This window comes from Lampetra planeri, chromosome 28 (assembly GCF_965212315.1).
Source record: "Lampetra planeri chromosome 28, kcLamPlan1.2.h2, whole genome shotgun sequence".
NCBI classification, from domain to species: domain Eukaryota; kingdom Metazoa; phylum Chordata; class Hyperoartia; order Petromyzontiformes; family Petromyzontidae; genus Lampetra; species Lampetra planeri.
In genome coordinates, this window is record NC_136134.1 from 3,246,828 (window position 1) to 3,264,283 (window position 17,456).

The window sequence follows — 17,456 nt, forward strand, 5'->3', positions numbered from 1 at the left end:
TTTTCCTTTTAAGGCCACAGTGTTATTGACCAATGTGATTTTTATGATACGTAGTGTCGCTTCCAGCATTTTATGGACATAAATTCTGCATGTTAGTGGAACAAAATGTAACCATGGCATGGATCAGGTTATTGCAGTTAAGAGTGAAAATCTTATTGCACCCTTGCGTACGTTTTCCCAATTATTCGGCACGTCTGACTTTTTACTCCTGCAGAAATCTTCCAGCACATGAAGTGAATTGTCGTAGACCATGCCGAAAAAAACACTCAGTGAAAAAAACGAAAATAGATGGTTAACATTTAATTTGAAGCAGGTTTAACAAAAAACATACAATTCATTTGAATCACATTTTATTCTTAAATATTATTGCGATTAAAACAGCATTACCCTTGATCATAAGAGACTGCACAGCGGTATTGCAGTGATAAAAATGTGGAAGGCAGACCTGCTACAATCCACATTTTCTCTGCTAGGTAATTTAAATTTGATTCAACAGATGCTATTACCTATCCAGGGTAGTGGCTTCTCACATGTATGTCAATATGATTGGGCCTTATCAATTTTTCCCACCATTAAGGCCTCCTCATGCAGTGAGTCATGGGAGTTATTAGATATACACTTCACTATGCTGGTTATTCTTCACCATGCTGGGTTGGTGAAGGCTGGGGGGAGGATCCATGACCAGCCCAGATATCGCTTGCCACCGATGTTAGCAATGGTTGAGATTCAAATTCAGGTTGCTGGGTTCATAGCCGGTATGCTAACCAATGCACCACTGCTCCCCCAAATAAATGCAACACAGTAATGTCGTCTTCCATTTTGTCAGCGGCTCCCTGCGTAGCATTCTCGTTTGTTTCACAGATTTGTCTGGTGTACATTTGCATCTATTTACTGCAATTACTTATCGTAGTCTGTTTTGCAAACGTTAAAATACCCCTGACTAAGAATCATGAAATCTACAAAGTAAATTAATGTTGATCATTTAATCCTCTTGTGTGCATTCTATTATTTAGTTTTCCTGAGGTTGTGCTCAACAGTGGCAGGTTATGTCGTGTTATTTTAACTGTAACAAGCAATATTATGAACCAGCAATACTTCCATGAGTTGCAATCAATAGCGTCTGCAAGCGCTGGCATGTTCTTTGTAGGCAATATTTCATAAATATGGATACAACGTACATTCATTAAATGCGATAAAATATGAGTTAATACATTCAGATAACAACCTCTTTAAACATAAGGTATTCCCACATATAAATACTTGTAAAGATATGCATTTTTTTCAAGGGCTACATTCATTTAACATAGGATGCTATTTTTCAAGATCACACTGACATTCTAAGCAAAGTTTTCTAATTCTGCTGTTGCAAAATAATCCATACATTGTCATGAATTTGGTTTGAAGTTTGCAAACTGAAAAAAACATCTGAAATATAGTGCATGAGATTTCAAAGTGCTATCACAACACATTTTTAAAAATGAGCGTTTTCAATTAAATTCAGACGTTTTCATGCGAATAAGGTGGAAAAATAAACCAACAGAATTATAAACAAAGCTTGGAAACAGGGATGTAAACATACATCATAAAGGCACATAAGTAATGTAATGCATGAAGTTATGCTTGTATTTTAAAATCTCAAATTGCACTTCACAAAACCGTCAAATCAGTCAACCCATAAATGATAATACTTAATTAAGATAATTGTTATTTAAGATTGTTATTTTCTTTTAACCTATCTCCGTGACTTTATCGAAAGACCCAAAGAATACTTATTTAAGATAATATAGCTTAGATTCTCAAAGTATCGAATTAATTACAAAAACAATACCATCACTTATATAACATTTAAATTTAGGAATAAAAATATTTGTATAATTATAGCATTATAATTTCAACGCAACCGCAGCAATTAGGCAGAAGTTGTGTAGATTAACTCGGATGCTTCATGGACGTCAGTGGCATTTTGTTTCCGTCTCCTTCACTCGTTCGCTTATTCCAGGTCATGGTAGGCTTGTTCCGAATCAAAACGCCCTTTTAAAACCGACGGTCGTTGAATCGATACCTGCAAATATAAGCGACGAACGAGTTACAGAGTTGCGCTGTTTATATAAAGTACGTAAAAAATCCACAAAAAACAACTCATATTGGACACCTTTAAATAAGATTTGCGGTAGAGCATTTGCACTTACCTCGGTGGTGTTGATGTCATGAATTACGGGGCGCCATGAAGTGAAAGCCAAATCGGATTTTACACCATAAACCTCTGTTTCTGCTGCATGTGTTCCTTTAATCGCTCCTTCCCCTGTGAATACACACAGAATGCATATTTATTTCTTAATTCGGTGCAGAGAGATAGTAGAGCTTTAGACTTAATAACGGTTAAGTAGTTAAACCCAACTTTTGTCACCTGTCAATTGTGATACTATCCTTCATGCAGAAATGTTCAATTGAGTCAGAATATTTATTTTAATAGAGGGTCCCCTAAGTGAGACTCCCAACCAATTCCTTTACTGAGTTTTTGTTTATTAATTATTATCAACAACTATGCACTGTCAAGGAAGAAAGAAGTTATGTTTGTGTTACCTTTTTCTTATGATACAGTAACCTGGGATAACCTTCCCCTTATTTGCACACCCGGCTCTCTCACTCTGCATTTCAATAATACAGTGCACTATTAATTTATTCATTCGTTGATATTTTTACTTTTAAATATGTGTACATTCATCATTATTAAATGTAAGTTAAATAACACAATAATATCACGCAATATATGTAGTCATTAATATATAGAGTTTATGTGTTTGTTTAAACGTAATGCATATCACGCCCCCAAACCGTATGTCCAGCTTAAAGTATTATCATTCACGTATTTTAAAATAGTGCCGTTCTCCAGGAACGTATCCCTGCGACTACTAAGGGTTTACTAAGTGTGCGTGCTCGTCTCTTAGCGTCAAGTTTCCTTCTTATACCTGTTCTGTGCTACATTCAAACGTACCTGTGTACTTTGGCACTTACTATTCATGCACATTGCTTAGTAATATTAGACGTGAAAAGGCTGCAGGAACCCAACATAGAAAGTTACTGAAGTGCAAATTTGGTTGAATATTTAGGCTCGTAAGCCTCAAGTTTTGCTAAAGGAGTACAGTAATCCCTCGCCACTTCGCGGTTCAAGTTTCGCGGCCTCAGTGCATCGCGGATTTTTCGAACTTATTTAAAGGCCTCATTATACCTGTGCAGTAACACCATCATCATCATCATTCATCATCACATTCATCGAACTGCACAGGTCTGTCATCGTCGTCATTGTCATTGTCATCGTCGTCGTCGTCATTACTGGAGTCAAGTCTCAAGATACTACTGTCATTGGTGAGTGTAGAACACCATAATACGTATCGTATGAGAGAGAGAGTGAATGTATAATATTAAGGTTTTATAATTAAATAGATTTAAGTAAAATATATATAAAGTATACATATACATATTTTAAACATTCTGGTACCCACACACACATACTGTATACGGAAATTCCTAGGGGGCCAATCCTACTTCGCGGATTTTCACCTATCGCGAGGGGTTCCGGTCCCCATTAACCGCGATAAACGAGGGATCACTGTAGATGAATCAGTTCTGGAGATACTTTTTGGCTATTAACATAGAACACAAACGTTTATGTCAAGTCTTAAGATGCAAAGGGCACATTTTAAACGATTGCAAACAAAACCGAGACAACGATCATTCGGAACGATATACTGCTTTAAGTTACACTGAGGTAATTCTCATGAAAATATGTAACCTCTTCTAACCTATGCGTTATATTTAGTCCAAATATTCCATGAAGCAACAACAACAGGTCTACAGACTTGGGCAAACACCATCCTTCCTTGTTGCCCCTCACTATGCGTATGGCAATAGTGAATGTAAGCAAATGCATTGCATACCAGAGTCATAGGTGATAATAACACCTGTAGGAACACTCATCATACCATTTATTCTTGTACAATAAATACCGGTTAACTTCTAAATGGAAATGTTGACAACCATTATAGAATTGCACAGTTTCCATACACTCGATTTATGCCGCTAGACATTAAAGTTACATTTTATCATTGGTTACCAAGCAAGAGATTACATTATAATGAATATATATTACAGACTGTAGTTTTTAATTGAGATTTCAATTAATTGAGATTGCATATTTACACGATCGAACCCAAACATCTCTATTATGGATAATATTGGTCGCGAAAGCGTGTTAAACTGAGATTTCAAAATATACGTTTTGCTTTTTCTTTAAAGTAAAAATACTACGTATTAGTTTACGCGATGCATCAACAAATCTGGTATTTACTTACGTGAGTAATTGTCATAGGCTGACACACCTCCTTGATGACTGCCAGGGTAACTGTACAATACAAAAGAGCAATTAAGAAATCTTGTTTCCAATCAAAAGCTTTTCGAGCAATAGCAAGTTACCACAGTATCCAATTTGAAACAGTGATGAGACGTGTGGATTATCAGTTGAAGCAGACATCCGTGATCAACCCAGATGTGGCTGGGATGATTCAGGAGTCAGAGTAATGAAAGGTAGGGTTATCACTGGTTATTCATCAGGAATGGTTAGGTGTTATTTACAACAACAAAAATGTGAAAATGGCATGGCAACGACTTTTTTGTTTGCATATCAACATCAAGTTAAAGAACAAAATAAAGTATTTTTTTTACAGTATCACTTCTTTACAGTGTACCTCCTACAACGCAACATTATTTCGTATGTCACTCGGAAGATATATCCGTGCATATTACCGGCTATGATGTATGGATCAGAAGGACAGTCAATAACAAAGAAAATGTAGAACGATAATCTGACGAGTGCACAAAGAAGCATACTTGGGAGTTACGCTCAGAGATAGGAAAAGGAGCACAATGATCAGTGGAATAAACACAAATTGGAGACATTGTATCGATTGTAAAAAAAAAAGGTAAAGTGAGCTTTGGCAGGACACACTGCTAAGAAAGGACAACGGCCAGAGGATGGAGGCTGGCGATGTTAATGTCAGCCATGGCCGAGAACGTCGACGGAAAGAGTGAGCACTGAGATCTGCTCGTGCAAGGGTGAAACCCATTTTTGGGATCGCGGAACCACGTGGGTCGGCGAAAGCAATGGGTGGCCTTTATTGACTGTGGATGCTAGTTTATTAAAAATGTATGATTGTTTAACCCTTTGCCAAAGTGATGTTTTATTTTAAGAACGGAAAACATATAGTAATGGATTTGTTTTTCTCTCTCACCGTGTAACTGTTTGCCTGACTGCACAGGAATGTCACCTTACCACATCGTGATACAGTGGGGATTTGTGTTCATTTTTTCCACTTTTAAACAAGAAAGCCACACCAAGTCTGCTAAGTTGGGTTATTTGGCCAACGCCAGTGACATTGTGTGCGGTGTGTTTTAGCTTTGACAACGAACTGAAGAAGTCAGAGGAAACCCAGGCAGAAACAGGGGGAGAGAACACACAAACCCCACAAAGAAAGGCGCCCGAATAAGTGAATGAACCCAGGTCCTTCCTGCTGCATGGCACGGGCGTTACTACTGGGCCACCCCTGCCACCGTTTTACAAGTAGAAGATATGACTGTAGACGATCTCGTATGTCTCCATTTTTCATAGTGTCACGAACAAATTGCCCGTTTAATTTGTTGAAGCCTTCAACGAATAATTTTGTTGAAAGTCATAATTGGCCATAATTAAATCTGTGTAATTGAGATTTTTATAAATGGGGATGTAAATTCCTGAGTTGTATACAATCAAAACCACAAACAGAATCCACCAGGAGCTGTATACAGTATTAAACCGTGTATAAATAATACGATCGTGAAATAATGTATAATTCTCTGTCCGTCTACTGCAGGATGAAGACCTCCCTATGCCATGTTTGTCATGGAAGTGTTTAATCATACTTCGCCATGTTGGTTAGTGCAGGTTGGTGAAGGTGTGGGGACAAAAACTGCTTCAGATATCACTGCCACTGGGTTCATAACGCAGTGCGGTAACCACGATGCCACCGCCATCCCCTGCCATCCCCCCCAGATAAATACAACATGGTACAATGTTCAAATCAACTATTGCTAAAACAATTATTGGCAAATAATATTTTCAAGATGTAAAAACTATCCTCAAACACTAAACTAGTAATTCCATTAAATCGATAACTTGAGTTACAAGCCCCAGGTACAGACAAGTCGAGATGGTGCCCAACTTTAATGCATAATATTTTAAAATATATATTTCTTAAAGTGTATGAAGATATATATTACATACCTGCCCTTGTTACCAAACAGCGAATAGGTTCTCCCAGACTTGTATCTCCAGAATGCATAGATGCCTATTCCCAGTAATAACATTCCACCAAGGCTACCAAACAAAATGCCAAAGAAGGCTGGAGACGTCACAGTGAGGTGCTGACATTGATCTCCATCGGAATGGTATATTCCATTCGTGCCGCATCTAGAAAAAAAAAATAATCGATTATTAAATACCTGGCCACAACCTGCATGTATGTATGTTGAACTTATTTCGCACTGTACGTAGTCAACCGTGCTAATCGGAGGTGCAGATTAACAAAAACACATGTTTTTTTTCCAATATTGTGCTGCCTATATCTGTCAGGGAGCATTTCATCATTACTCCTATTATTATTGTATGCTAACACAGACAATCAATAATGCACAGATTATGATCAATTCTGACTTCCACACAACAAATGTTGAAACAGAAATGCGCGAAATCCGTCAAAAAGTGTTGGCATAAACACAGTGCTTGGTGGTTTGCGACCGCAATGGAGCACTTACGTGCACACTGGCCCGTTTGATGTGTGCTGACATTCCCCTCCGTTCTTGCAGTAGATTTCGGTGATGCAAAGGGACTGGCACACAAAGCCTTTATCATCTATCCATTTTGGTACGTACTTGGGCATAGTTGTGGAACAGTCTATGTATTGTTTTAATTCATCCAGTGAAACTGAAATTACACCAAAATTTTATTATGAACATTAACACGTTGATTTCACTAACAGTTATTGTATTGTATTACCATTATAAATTAATTACTGTGCAGTTATTCTGTACGAATCGTGTATATGAATATCTATGCGTGCCACTCAATGGATGTAAAAGCCATGCATTCTATTCGTGAGCAAACGCTTACACAATTTAGCGGAGTTTTATGTGCATGTGCATATTACTGCAAAAGAATTGTGTGCAAACCATATTGAGGAACCATATATATTACAATCAGAAAATAAGTTAATAGAACTTAAAATGCTTTGTTTAGTTTGAGGAATACAGGGATTTGTCAACTGTACAATGAGAAGCTTGGAGATATAGATGCCTTAAACATGTGTTACTTCCCATGTAACCAATGTCAGGAGTACATTTTTACATTTGAATTATGAGAACAATTGTAACCCTAATTTAAACGATGTCTACTAGTAAATGATGCATTATGCATTTATTTACTTGAGATTTTGTGCTGTAAATAAAAAAAAAATCTCCAAAAAGCTTTAAGTCACGCAAGCTTTAAGTCAAGATCCATAATTTACTGTTGAATAATGCTGTTAATCCATAAAATCACATTTATAGACTTAGACACATTCACCCAAATTGTGCTGTGTACGCGGGATAGATGTTGCATTACCAAGTATTTTTCACACAGTATTAAGCTAGTAATATCATTGAGGAATGTTTCTAGTCTTACGTTGTTCCGTTGTTAAATTGACGAAAGCCATGAAATCCACTGCTCGCGTGTTGGTGGTGAATTTTGTTTCAATATCCTTCTTCAGATCGTTTTTATAATAGTTATACACAGCACTCTCCGTTGTGTAGTTAAACTGAGCATAGGTCTCCACAATAAAAACGTTATTATCCATGCGGCTGAAATACACGTAAAAAAAAATCACAAATGTTAACAAAATCATCATCAAATATACGTAAAATAAATGCTGAACTGCATCAATTTGATTTAGATGAATTACCTTCAGTTGGAAGGCTCAAAGCAAATATTAACAGTCAGAGCTGGTGGGATTGAAATCAGACTTCTATTCTGCTCTGATCGCAAATGGTGCAGGAAATTCTAAATCCCTTCTCAATGCTGTAAACTCCCACCGGTGTCCCGATGCCCAGATTTTTCCACTGCTCTGTCAGCTAAGCATGACAAACATTACCTCTTTCTCTGAAAAAGTCAAGAAAATAAGGAATATCCTTCTGCTTCTCCTATTGTCTGTCCTGTCCCTACCTATAACATCACTCAATAAAAAATAATATAACGACAATCATCTTCAACGTACAAGTTATTTGCATCCTTGATTCCCTGCCCACCAAACTCATCCCTCAGTGTCCACCTACTTTGGCCCCCTATATCACCAGTTTTGTCAATTCCTCTGTCTCTTTCAGTACCTTCCCCTAAAATCTCAAGATGGCTGATGTTACTCCCATCTTTAAAAAAAATATCCTCTAGAGACCCTAGCATTCCTAATTAAAACCTCCATTTCCAAACACGTCTCCCTCCAGTCTCCACGACCCAGTACATCTTGTTTCTGCCAAAGGAGTTCAAATGTAACAGCTCTTCTACCGCTCATCATCCTTAGGTTGTTCCCATTATTTTTGAAGTACAGTACAGTAATACGATGACGGTGATTTGTGTGCGATAGAGTACCCTATACGCGGGGAGAGCAGTCTCAGAGGGCTTTACATCTCATCTCAAACATTTCAAAGGATACCCCCCCACCCCAATAGCAGGTGTCCTTGTGGGAACAATATGACTGCAGCACCTGACCTCCAAACAGGCGGTAGGGAGCAGTGATTGCTACGTATACATCCCAATTGAGTAGTTTGTGGTGTAATTTTCGAATTTAGTGACTTTGGGACCCTGACATTGGCACACGATGGCCTACTTTTACGAATGATGTCAGGGGGATCTTTCACATCCACTGTGAAGCAGACGGTGCATGGCATTAGCGTGGTTATTTCACCGACAGTTAATAATCCAGGGAGGCCGCTGGATTCGAACCATGAACCTCTGCAACAAGCGGTGAATATGCCGACGCTATGCCACGTCACTGTCAATTCCACTTTTTAAAGAATAGCTTTGTGAATGTTATCATGAGCACGAATTTAGATGTATGCGTTGACAGAGTACTGCATGTATATATTCAAGTGATTAGTCAAATAGATTTAATAAATTAATCAGTCCGAGCATATTTTAACATTTCGAGAACAAATTAATGGAAACATGCATTTATAGTGGCGGATCTACTAAACGCTGAAGGATGGCAACATAGCCTTGTGGTAGTATGTTTGCCACTTGTTTTGGAGGTTCACAGTTCAAATCTAGTGGCCGCCCTGGTTAATACCGTGGGTTGCGGGTGTATTACCCGTAAACGTATATATATGCGCCATCTGCTTCACAGTGGATGTTAACATTATCGTGACAGTCTTTGCAAGAGTAGGCCATTGTGTACCGGTGTCACGGTTCACATTTTAAAAAAATACCCAAAAATTACTCGATTGGAACGTGCATAGCAATTATCGCCCCGACTGCGAAAACTTGGCAGGACCCTCCTGAAATAGAGTCATTAGACTCCGGTGAGGCTAAATAAATAACCTGATAAATATTTGACAATGATTTGCTAAAATCACCACAAAATACACAAGCTGTACAAATGTCACACAAATGAAACATTACATGTTCTTTATTTCTTAACATTGTACAGTATTCAAATGTGGAAAACTTTGATGGCTGCGACTGATATTTGTTTGCAAAACCAACCTATTTGTAATGTTGTTGTTATAATAGTATATGTAGTAACGCAGACTTTTCAGTTTACTTTCAATCTGTAGAAAAAAAGCAACATAACGATGAATGAGAAATGTCAATTAATAAACAAGTGCACTACATTACAATGTCAAAATTTCTCAATATCCTTCACAAATCTTCAATTTTGATTTAAAGCTTTCGTGACTGCAGAGATTCATATTCTTGGTTCTTTCGGTAAAGTCACGTAGAAGGGAAATAATAAAATAATATAAAACAATTAAAGTCTCACAACGTTTCGACTGCAACACAAGCAATCATCATCAGGTGTAAATTTAACACCTGATGATGATTACTATTTTATTATTTCCCTTCTACGTGACTTTACCGAAAGAACCAAGAATATGAATCTTCAATTGTATATTTAATGGTATTAATGAACAGACAACTTACTTCATGATAAATAAACAACCATTTGTTTTCAGTTTACTCAGATATCTACTCACAATATTACTACCAGGGCACGTCATTACCTTTGAGTCAACAATTGTTCCCACCATTGGAACCTCATTTGCCAGTAGCAAAATATGATAATTGGTTTTTTACCCTTTTATCTGGCAACGAAACTGACACCTTTTTTTTACAAGGAGTCATGTTTGCATTGATCACAATACCTGCAGTCGGAATGCAAACTAAAAATATAACTCTGATGATGTATGCACTGTCCTTGAAATTGATTGGTCCACACCCGAGACAGCTTTCCTTAGAGCCTAGTCTCACATGGTGTTGGACCAGAAGACGCCAAAAGGCGCACAACTCAAAGACAATGCACCATCAGAGTATGAGAGCTCGGGGTAAGCATTTACACCATTGGAACCTCATTTGCCAGATAAAAGGGTAAAAAACCAATTATCATATTTTTCTACGGGCAAATGAGGTTCCAATGGTGTAAATGCTTACCCCGAGCTCTCATACTCTGATGGTGCATTGTCTTTGAGTTGTGCGCCTTTTGGCGTCATCTGGTCCAACACCATGTGAGACCAGGCTCTAAGGAAAGCTGTCTCAGGTGTGGACCAATCAATTTCAAGGACAGTGCATACATCATCAGAGTTATGTTTTTTGTTTGCATTCCGACTGCAGGCATTGTGGTCAATGCAAACATGACTCCATGTAAAAAAAGGTGTCAGTTTTGTTGCCAGATAAAAGGGTAAAAAAACTATTATCAACAATTGTTGATTGTAACCGGGCAAGTTAATTATATTAAAGTCACGTAATAAAAAAAGTGACATTTCCAAAGAATATGGAACAAAAAGCACAAAAGTTCTCAAAGAAGCATGGTGAGCTGCATGCTAAGAACTGATGGATAGAAAAAGGGACAACGTGAAGTCAACATATGCAAGTTAGAGACCATCATATTGACTGTTTAGACAATGTAGGCGGACTTTGGCAGGACGCGCTGCTGGAATGGACGTAATGAAATTAGCCTGTGCGCAGAATCGCAAGACCATCCAGCAGTGACGTTATCATGGCTGATGATAACAAACATTTATAACGATAGACTCACATAGGCTGTCCATACTTAATCATTTACAAATTCACAATATATTTGTCAATTCTAAAAAATGAAATAACTAATTGTTTCGGTAACATGTTATATTTAAGTTATCGCACAGAACACAAACACGTAACATTAATACTGTTTCAGAAACATTTGAAATTAAAATTATTTACACCATTCACTTACGTGATTTGAGACATAATTAGCAATTTGATCTGTGGGTGTTGATGAAATGCTGTAGTTAAGTCCCATGAAGACTTTCAATTTTGGAGTACCTGTAAAACGTAAATGAGTGTTATACTTATATACCATACTTGACTATTGTTCGTGATGTTTGGGATACATTCAATTCATTGGATAAAGCAACTTTTCGAGTTAATATAACACGCGTGTATTCGAGTAATGTATCTTTTTTTTATCCAGCTGTTTTCAATCAACAATTGAATAAAGGCCTCGCCATGTAATATCACTCATGGGGGTTTTTCGACGATACCTCACCACCACCACACTGGTCAATGCGGGTTTGTGAAGCAGAGGACACAATTGGTCCTATCAGTGGCCAATGTTAGCCGTGGACGGGAATTGGAACTTGGTGTCACCGGGTTCCTGGTGCTGCACGCTAAGCAATGTGCCACCTGCTCCACCCTCAATTATAACACGAAGTAAAATTCATCAGATTATACAAAAATGGAACAGCTTTGTCAACCATTGGCTGGAGGCCACCCGCCGGCCAGCACAAGGGGGGGATGGAAGGGTGCACGTGGGTTTCGCAGTCATCTCAGTCAGTCAACCCATAGCACCACGGGATACCCATTCCGTGACCTTCCTTGCCAGCGTGCCTTCGACACTTCACGTGGCGCAAAACCGCCGTGGTGACGCCACCAACACTTAAGTGGCGAACGGCGGTGTTCGTTGTTGTTGTTGGGCTTGGGAAAAGGTGCCCGGGAGTGGGGAAAAGGGCTGGAGTAGTGGTTGGTGGGGAAGGGGGGTGCCACGCAATATCCAGGGGTGGAGATCTGTTGGGCATGGTGGGTGGGGGGGGCACTCGTTCATTGACGCGTGCAGTCACACCCCGGTGCCACGTCGGTGCGACGAATATCGAAACGACGTCAATCGAAGCGATCCGCGGGAGGGCGAAAGCCGAGGAGCGACGGATAGCAAGAGGGGTGGGCGACGCTGTCAGCGCGACGTAAGCGTGTGGGGGGGTTTGGGCGACGCTAATCAGGCGGTGGTGTTAATAATTATAAAGTGATGACGTAGTTTGCGAAGCGACGTTAAAAGGGGGGAGAGGGGAAATACATCGAGGTATTACTGTCCTGTCACGAGCGTATACAGTGGAACGATGTATCAATTAATATTTGCTGTATCTACAACAGCCCATCGTTAACATTTGTCGGTAAGCGAACACATTGGGCTCTATGGAGGCACTACACTATTATACACTGCACTAATATTACATTACACTACTATACACTACATTATACACTACATAATTGGCTCTATGGAGGCCCGTCGTGAAGCGATTAATCGTTAACAGAGGTGGTCGTTAAGAGGGGTTCTACTCTACACTACTAAACAATACACTACTAAACACCACACTACTATACATTACACTATACATTACACTACTATACACTAGACATTGGGCTCTATGGAGGTCCCGTCGTTTGGGGTGCTCGTTAAGAGGGGTTCTACTGTCCAGGCAATTTAAAACTATTACATCCTATCGTCCAGTTTAGGGATCACAATACAATAATATAAGTGTTGCAAAATGCATTTAATTGAAACATTTTAATTAATTTTGCGTTCCACCTGCTGTGCGGAATACAATTTGATGAATTACATTCCATGGGACGTTGTGGAAAATAAATTGTATTAAGGTTTCACAATGTATATTAAAACCAATAATATTGCACTCATTCCATATTGCACTCAATCCATCACAGTCATCAATTTCGCTTTCACCGATTTCACGCATCACAGATTCACCCATTCTATTTTATTCACCTCGTCTTCCACCACTAAATTAATATGTACCGTGCTTAATTATCTGTAAAGCGCCTTGGTCAAGGCACTATATAAATTAGATTACACGTTAGATGCGACTGATTAAATAAATGTTTACATTGCTTCCATGTGAGAGAATAAAATGCAATTATCCCGTGTTTTCACTCTTGCTCGCAGCGTTAACAAATGAGTTGTGGCAGAGTTAGGAGGGAGGGCTCACATGTTTGTTGATAGCGGAAGCTACGAGCTGAACTTGCCGCGATAGCTAACGTTCTCGGTCAACAGCCACATTAGCCCACAAAGAAAACTTACATCTCAACATTTGCCTTAAATGATTGGAATTATTTAAGTACTCGGAAGCGTTACCCATTGAACACGTCACATCTCAAATCATTGCATTTCAATGTTTAAACAAATTAAGCCTGAGGAATCGTAGGACCCCGACGAGATATATTTGTACAACGCAAATTACCTGCTTTAAAGCTTGCGTTGACAGTTGTTTTTCCATACTGGCAATCGATACCCTCGTACGATTCTTGGCACGTGCAACCGGCGTTGCAGAAAGGTGTATTATAGCATGTTCCCCCATTCTTACAATATCCCGCGATACAGGCATTCTGACTGCAATTCAAAGGCACACAGTCCTGTCCATCGCCTGTTAAATGACACACAAGCAAAACAGTTACACATATAGTGAACAAAATGTTTATCAGTCACGTGGACAAAAAATTGCCCTCATATTGGTGAGGATTACTGATTAACCATTTCAATGATGATGGCACACGGCTAGATCATCTGCATTGGCTCTACTGTTCCCACCTCATTAATTAATTTGAATTATCTTCGTTCTTGGTAATGCTCCTCTGTTGATTCATACAATTATCTCAAGCTCAAAATGTCTACATTCTAAGTTGTCCTTAGCAGAAAAAAAGCCCGTTTCAAGTAAAGAGCCCACAACTTGTGCTTCTCCTGAAATCAAATCATGAGCTCGTGTAGTCGTTCCCTCGCATGCTCAACCTCGTAAACCCAATTGTGAATTGTAGAATATTGTAAACACGTCAGCTGTTTTCTGAGTTAAACATTACAGTGAAGTTATAGATCTAATTATTGCGTTTCAGTCAGGTTTTTCTTCCAAAATGTGTAAATCAAATCTTAGTTGGGATGACTCGCGCTTTTGAAATGTGCATACCACCTAAAAAGGTGTGGATTTGTAACATCAGCCTATGTGTCAGTAAACATTGTTCACAATACTGAGCACACTCAGAACACTTACGCTTATAACCATCGCTGCAGTTGCACTTGTATGTACCAGGGATGTTGTAGCATTCTTCGTTTTGAGGACAAGTCATACTTTTACACTCATTAATATCCGAGCATATTTTGTTCACCATTTCGTATCCCGAAACACAACTGCAACTGTACGATCCTAAGTTGTTGCTGCAAGTGGCATTAGGTCCACATATCGATCCATTTACCTTACACTCATCAATGTCCACACAATTGATTCCGTTTTCTGGTGAGGACCAAACATTGCCAATTATTAAACAATCAATAAATGTACAACATCGTTTACAGCATATATTTTAAATAAAACAATCGCAGCAAGGCAGGAATGAGATACATTTTTGTTTATTAAATGGATTGAGCACAGGCCCAGAGACCCACATGCCACGCAACAAAACTATTAAAGTTGTAATAGACAAGCGTTTACGTGTTTCACTAATTGAGCACGGTTATTATAAAAGAGTCGATTGTAAGGAATTTGAAAGTCAAGCAGTGAAAGGGAAGAAGCAGAAAGAAAGGTGATTTAAAAAATGTGTTTGACCCGCAGTGTGGTAGTGGTTGAACATAGAAACTATTTCTATTTAATCAGGTAAGGCCCACTGACCGATGCAGCTCTTTTTCAGAAGTGACCTGGCCACACATGATAGTTCAATGAAGTGGCTTGTCACGTGTAAATGTATAGCAGTCAAATACACGAAACGCATATCATGGATGAGACGAAATAGTTCGGTTGAAGTGGACGGAAACGGTAAACCATCGCCGGTGAGCGAGCGGTGAGCGAGCGAGTGATTGGAGTGAATCCGCGAGTGATTGGAGTGAATCCGCGAGTGCTGGATCGTCAACTCGCCTGACTGATTTATGTTAATTTGTCACGTGCTGCGAAGGAAGAGCTGCATTCTCTACCCCAGATATGACAGCATTATTCCAATTTTGGCCAATTGTGTGATTATCTATCGTCGGAATAATTGTTCTGGCCATAAAATAACGTCACTCTGATGTTAATTTGACAAATACATGAATAATAAGATTAGGAATGCTCGTTCACTGTTTAAGCCATGTCTTAATTGGTCTAGGTATATAGCCAATATTTAAAAGTGTCATGTATCAGTCGTAAATGTTCACCAACATACGTGCATTAATCATAATTGGGTGATGCCGCATTCGCAGAGATGAACAAGGACCATTGACAAATACATAAACCTCAACGCATTTGTCAATACCAACGCCTTAAAAGGAGAGACATCATGGGCGACGTTTTTAGGCAATGGTCCTTTTTCATAGAACAAAGTATCTCTGCCTGAAATGTCGTGGTTTTATATACTACAGTATATATTTTATTGCCGTGTAGGTATATACATCTGTCTGGATGGTGGATGTGTCCGCCTTGGCTAGGTGGGCACAAACTTTTAAGTGCAAATCTATTTTTATCACTCTTGGCTTGAAGTAGTCACTAATTGGCATTTTGTTTACGTGACAAATCCCTTACTAATTGGCTGTGTCGGGTAGTGGAGGGTTACGCCACATTTATACTTATGCGATCTAACCCAAAAAACTTTTTATGAATAAAATTGGTCGCGAAAGCCTACGTGTTAAACCGAATACACTTTAGTCACTTATACTGAATGTTAACACTTCCTGATAGTGCAAACCAAAGATGTTAGTTGCCCTCATCAGTCAAGCTTGAACAACATATTTCATTTATAAATTGTCAATTCCCCCATATATTAATATCTCTCAATGAATATGCAAAAACAATAGACCCGGACTAGTTGTATCTATTATAAAAGCCCAGCATTCCGTTTGTCCGTCAACTAAATTATAAGATCCTTTCAGAAGGCCTGAATCCAGAAGTTAAAGTGGACCCCCGCCCCCCCAGATGTGGGGGTAAACAGTTTATCCAACAGGGTTCCAAAAATTGTCGACCACCCCCCTCCCCCCCCCCCCAAAATGTTGCACTCCCCGATTCCAAAAAAGAAATGTATTGTGTGTAGGCATATACATGCCTACACACTCTACATACAATAGAGTCTCTACATACAATAGAGTCAGTAGTATCTGCACACATTTGGGGGGGAAGAAGCGGACACCAGTGGGGGTGATGGGTGAGGCGCGAAGCGCTGAGAAGCCCTCCACTTGAGCTAGAATAAGGTGGCCGTAGTCCGCCGATATTATAGTGCTAGAAAATTATAACTAGAACGGTTAATTAATATGCAAAGATATTGAACTACCAAGGAACATTAACACTGGCTTGCAACTTACCTGGTTACATATGCTACCACTGCAATTCTGGGTTCATGATTTACAATCACATGTCTCAGATAATTAAACAAATTTACATATTTTTTGCCATGTAGGTATAACATCTATCTCAGTGATGGATGTGTCCACCTTAGCTAGGTGGACAGAAACTCTTTTCAGTGTAAATCCATTTTTATCACTCTTGGATTGATAACATGAATACCACTTAGTGGGATGTCAACAATCGTTGTAACACGTGGGCATGGCATATAACAAACACATTTCTGCGGAGGGAGCTGGTAGGAACGTTGGCTTGCTCGGTTAATGGCCAGGGCCAACGGCGGCGTGAATGTATTCCGCAAATATGCCCGACTGTGAGGGCGGGCACAAGCCGGCGTGAGTAGGTTAAACGTTGAGTTTTATAAGGGCACCAAGGGGTGACCAGCCCCTCCCTACCCAGCCCCACCCCTCCCACCCTCCACAACCAGCCCCTCCCCACCCAGCCCCTCCCCACCCAGCCCTTCCCCACCCAGCCCCACCCTCCTCACTCAGCCCCTCCCCACC

General features: G+C 39.4%; 2 protein-coding genes across 2 annotated transcripts in view; both read right to left on the bottom strand.

The window, feature by feature from the left end:
* The window catches only part of LOC144728258 (uncharacterized), a 316,355-nt gene that overhangs the window by 132,396 nt on the left and 166,503 nt on the right, over positions 1-17,456 (bottom strand). The window lies entirely within an intron of this gene.
* LOC144728325 (uncharacterized) lies at positions 286-9,892 on the bottom strand. Its single transcript, XM_078607679.1, has 7 exons — positions 9,821-9,892; positions 7,751-7,926; positions 6,847-7,015; positions 6,317-6,502; positions 4,353-4,402; positions 2,190-2,302; positions 286-2,062 (listed from the first exon to the last, which is right to left on the bottom strand). Exons 2-7 carry the CDS (start codon positions 7,920-7,922, stop codon positions 1,991-1,993), a joined length of 762 nt encoding a protein of 253 aa, XP_078463805.1. The 5' UTR covers positions 7,923-7,926; positions 9,821-9,892; the 3' UTR covers positions 286-1,990.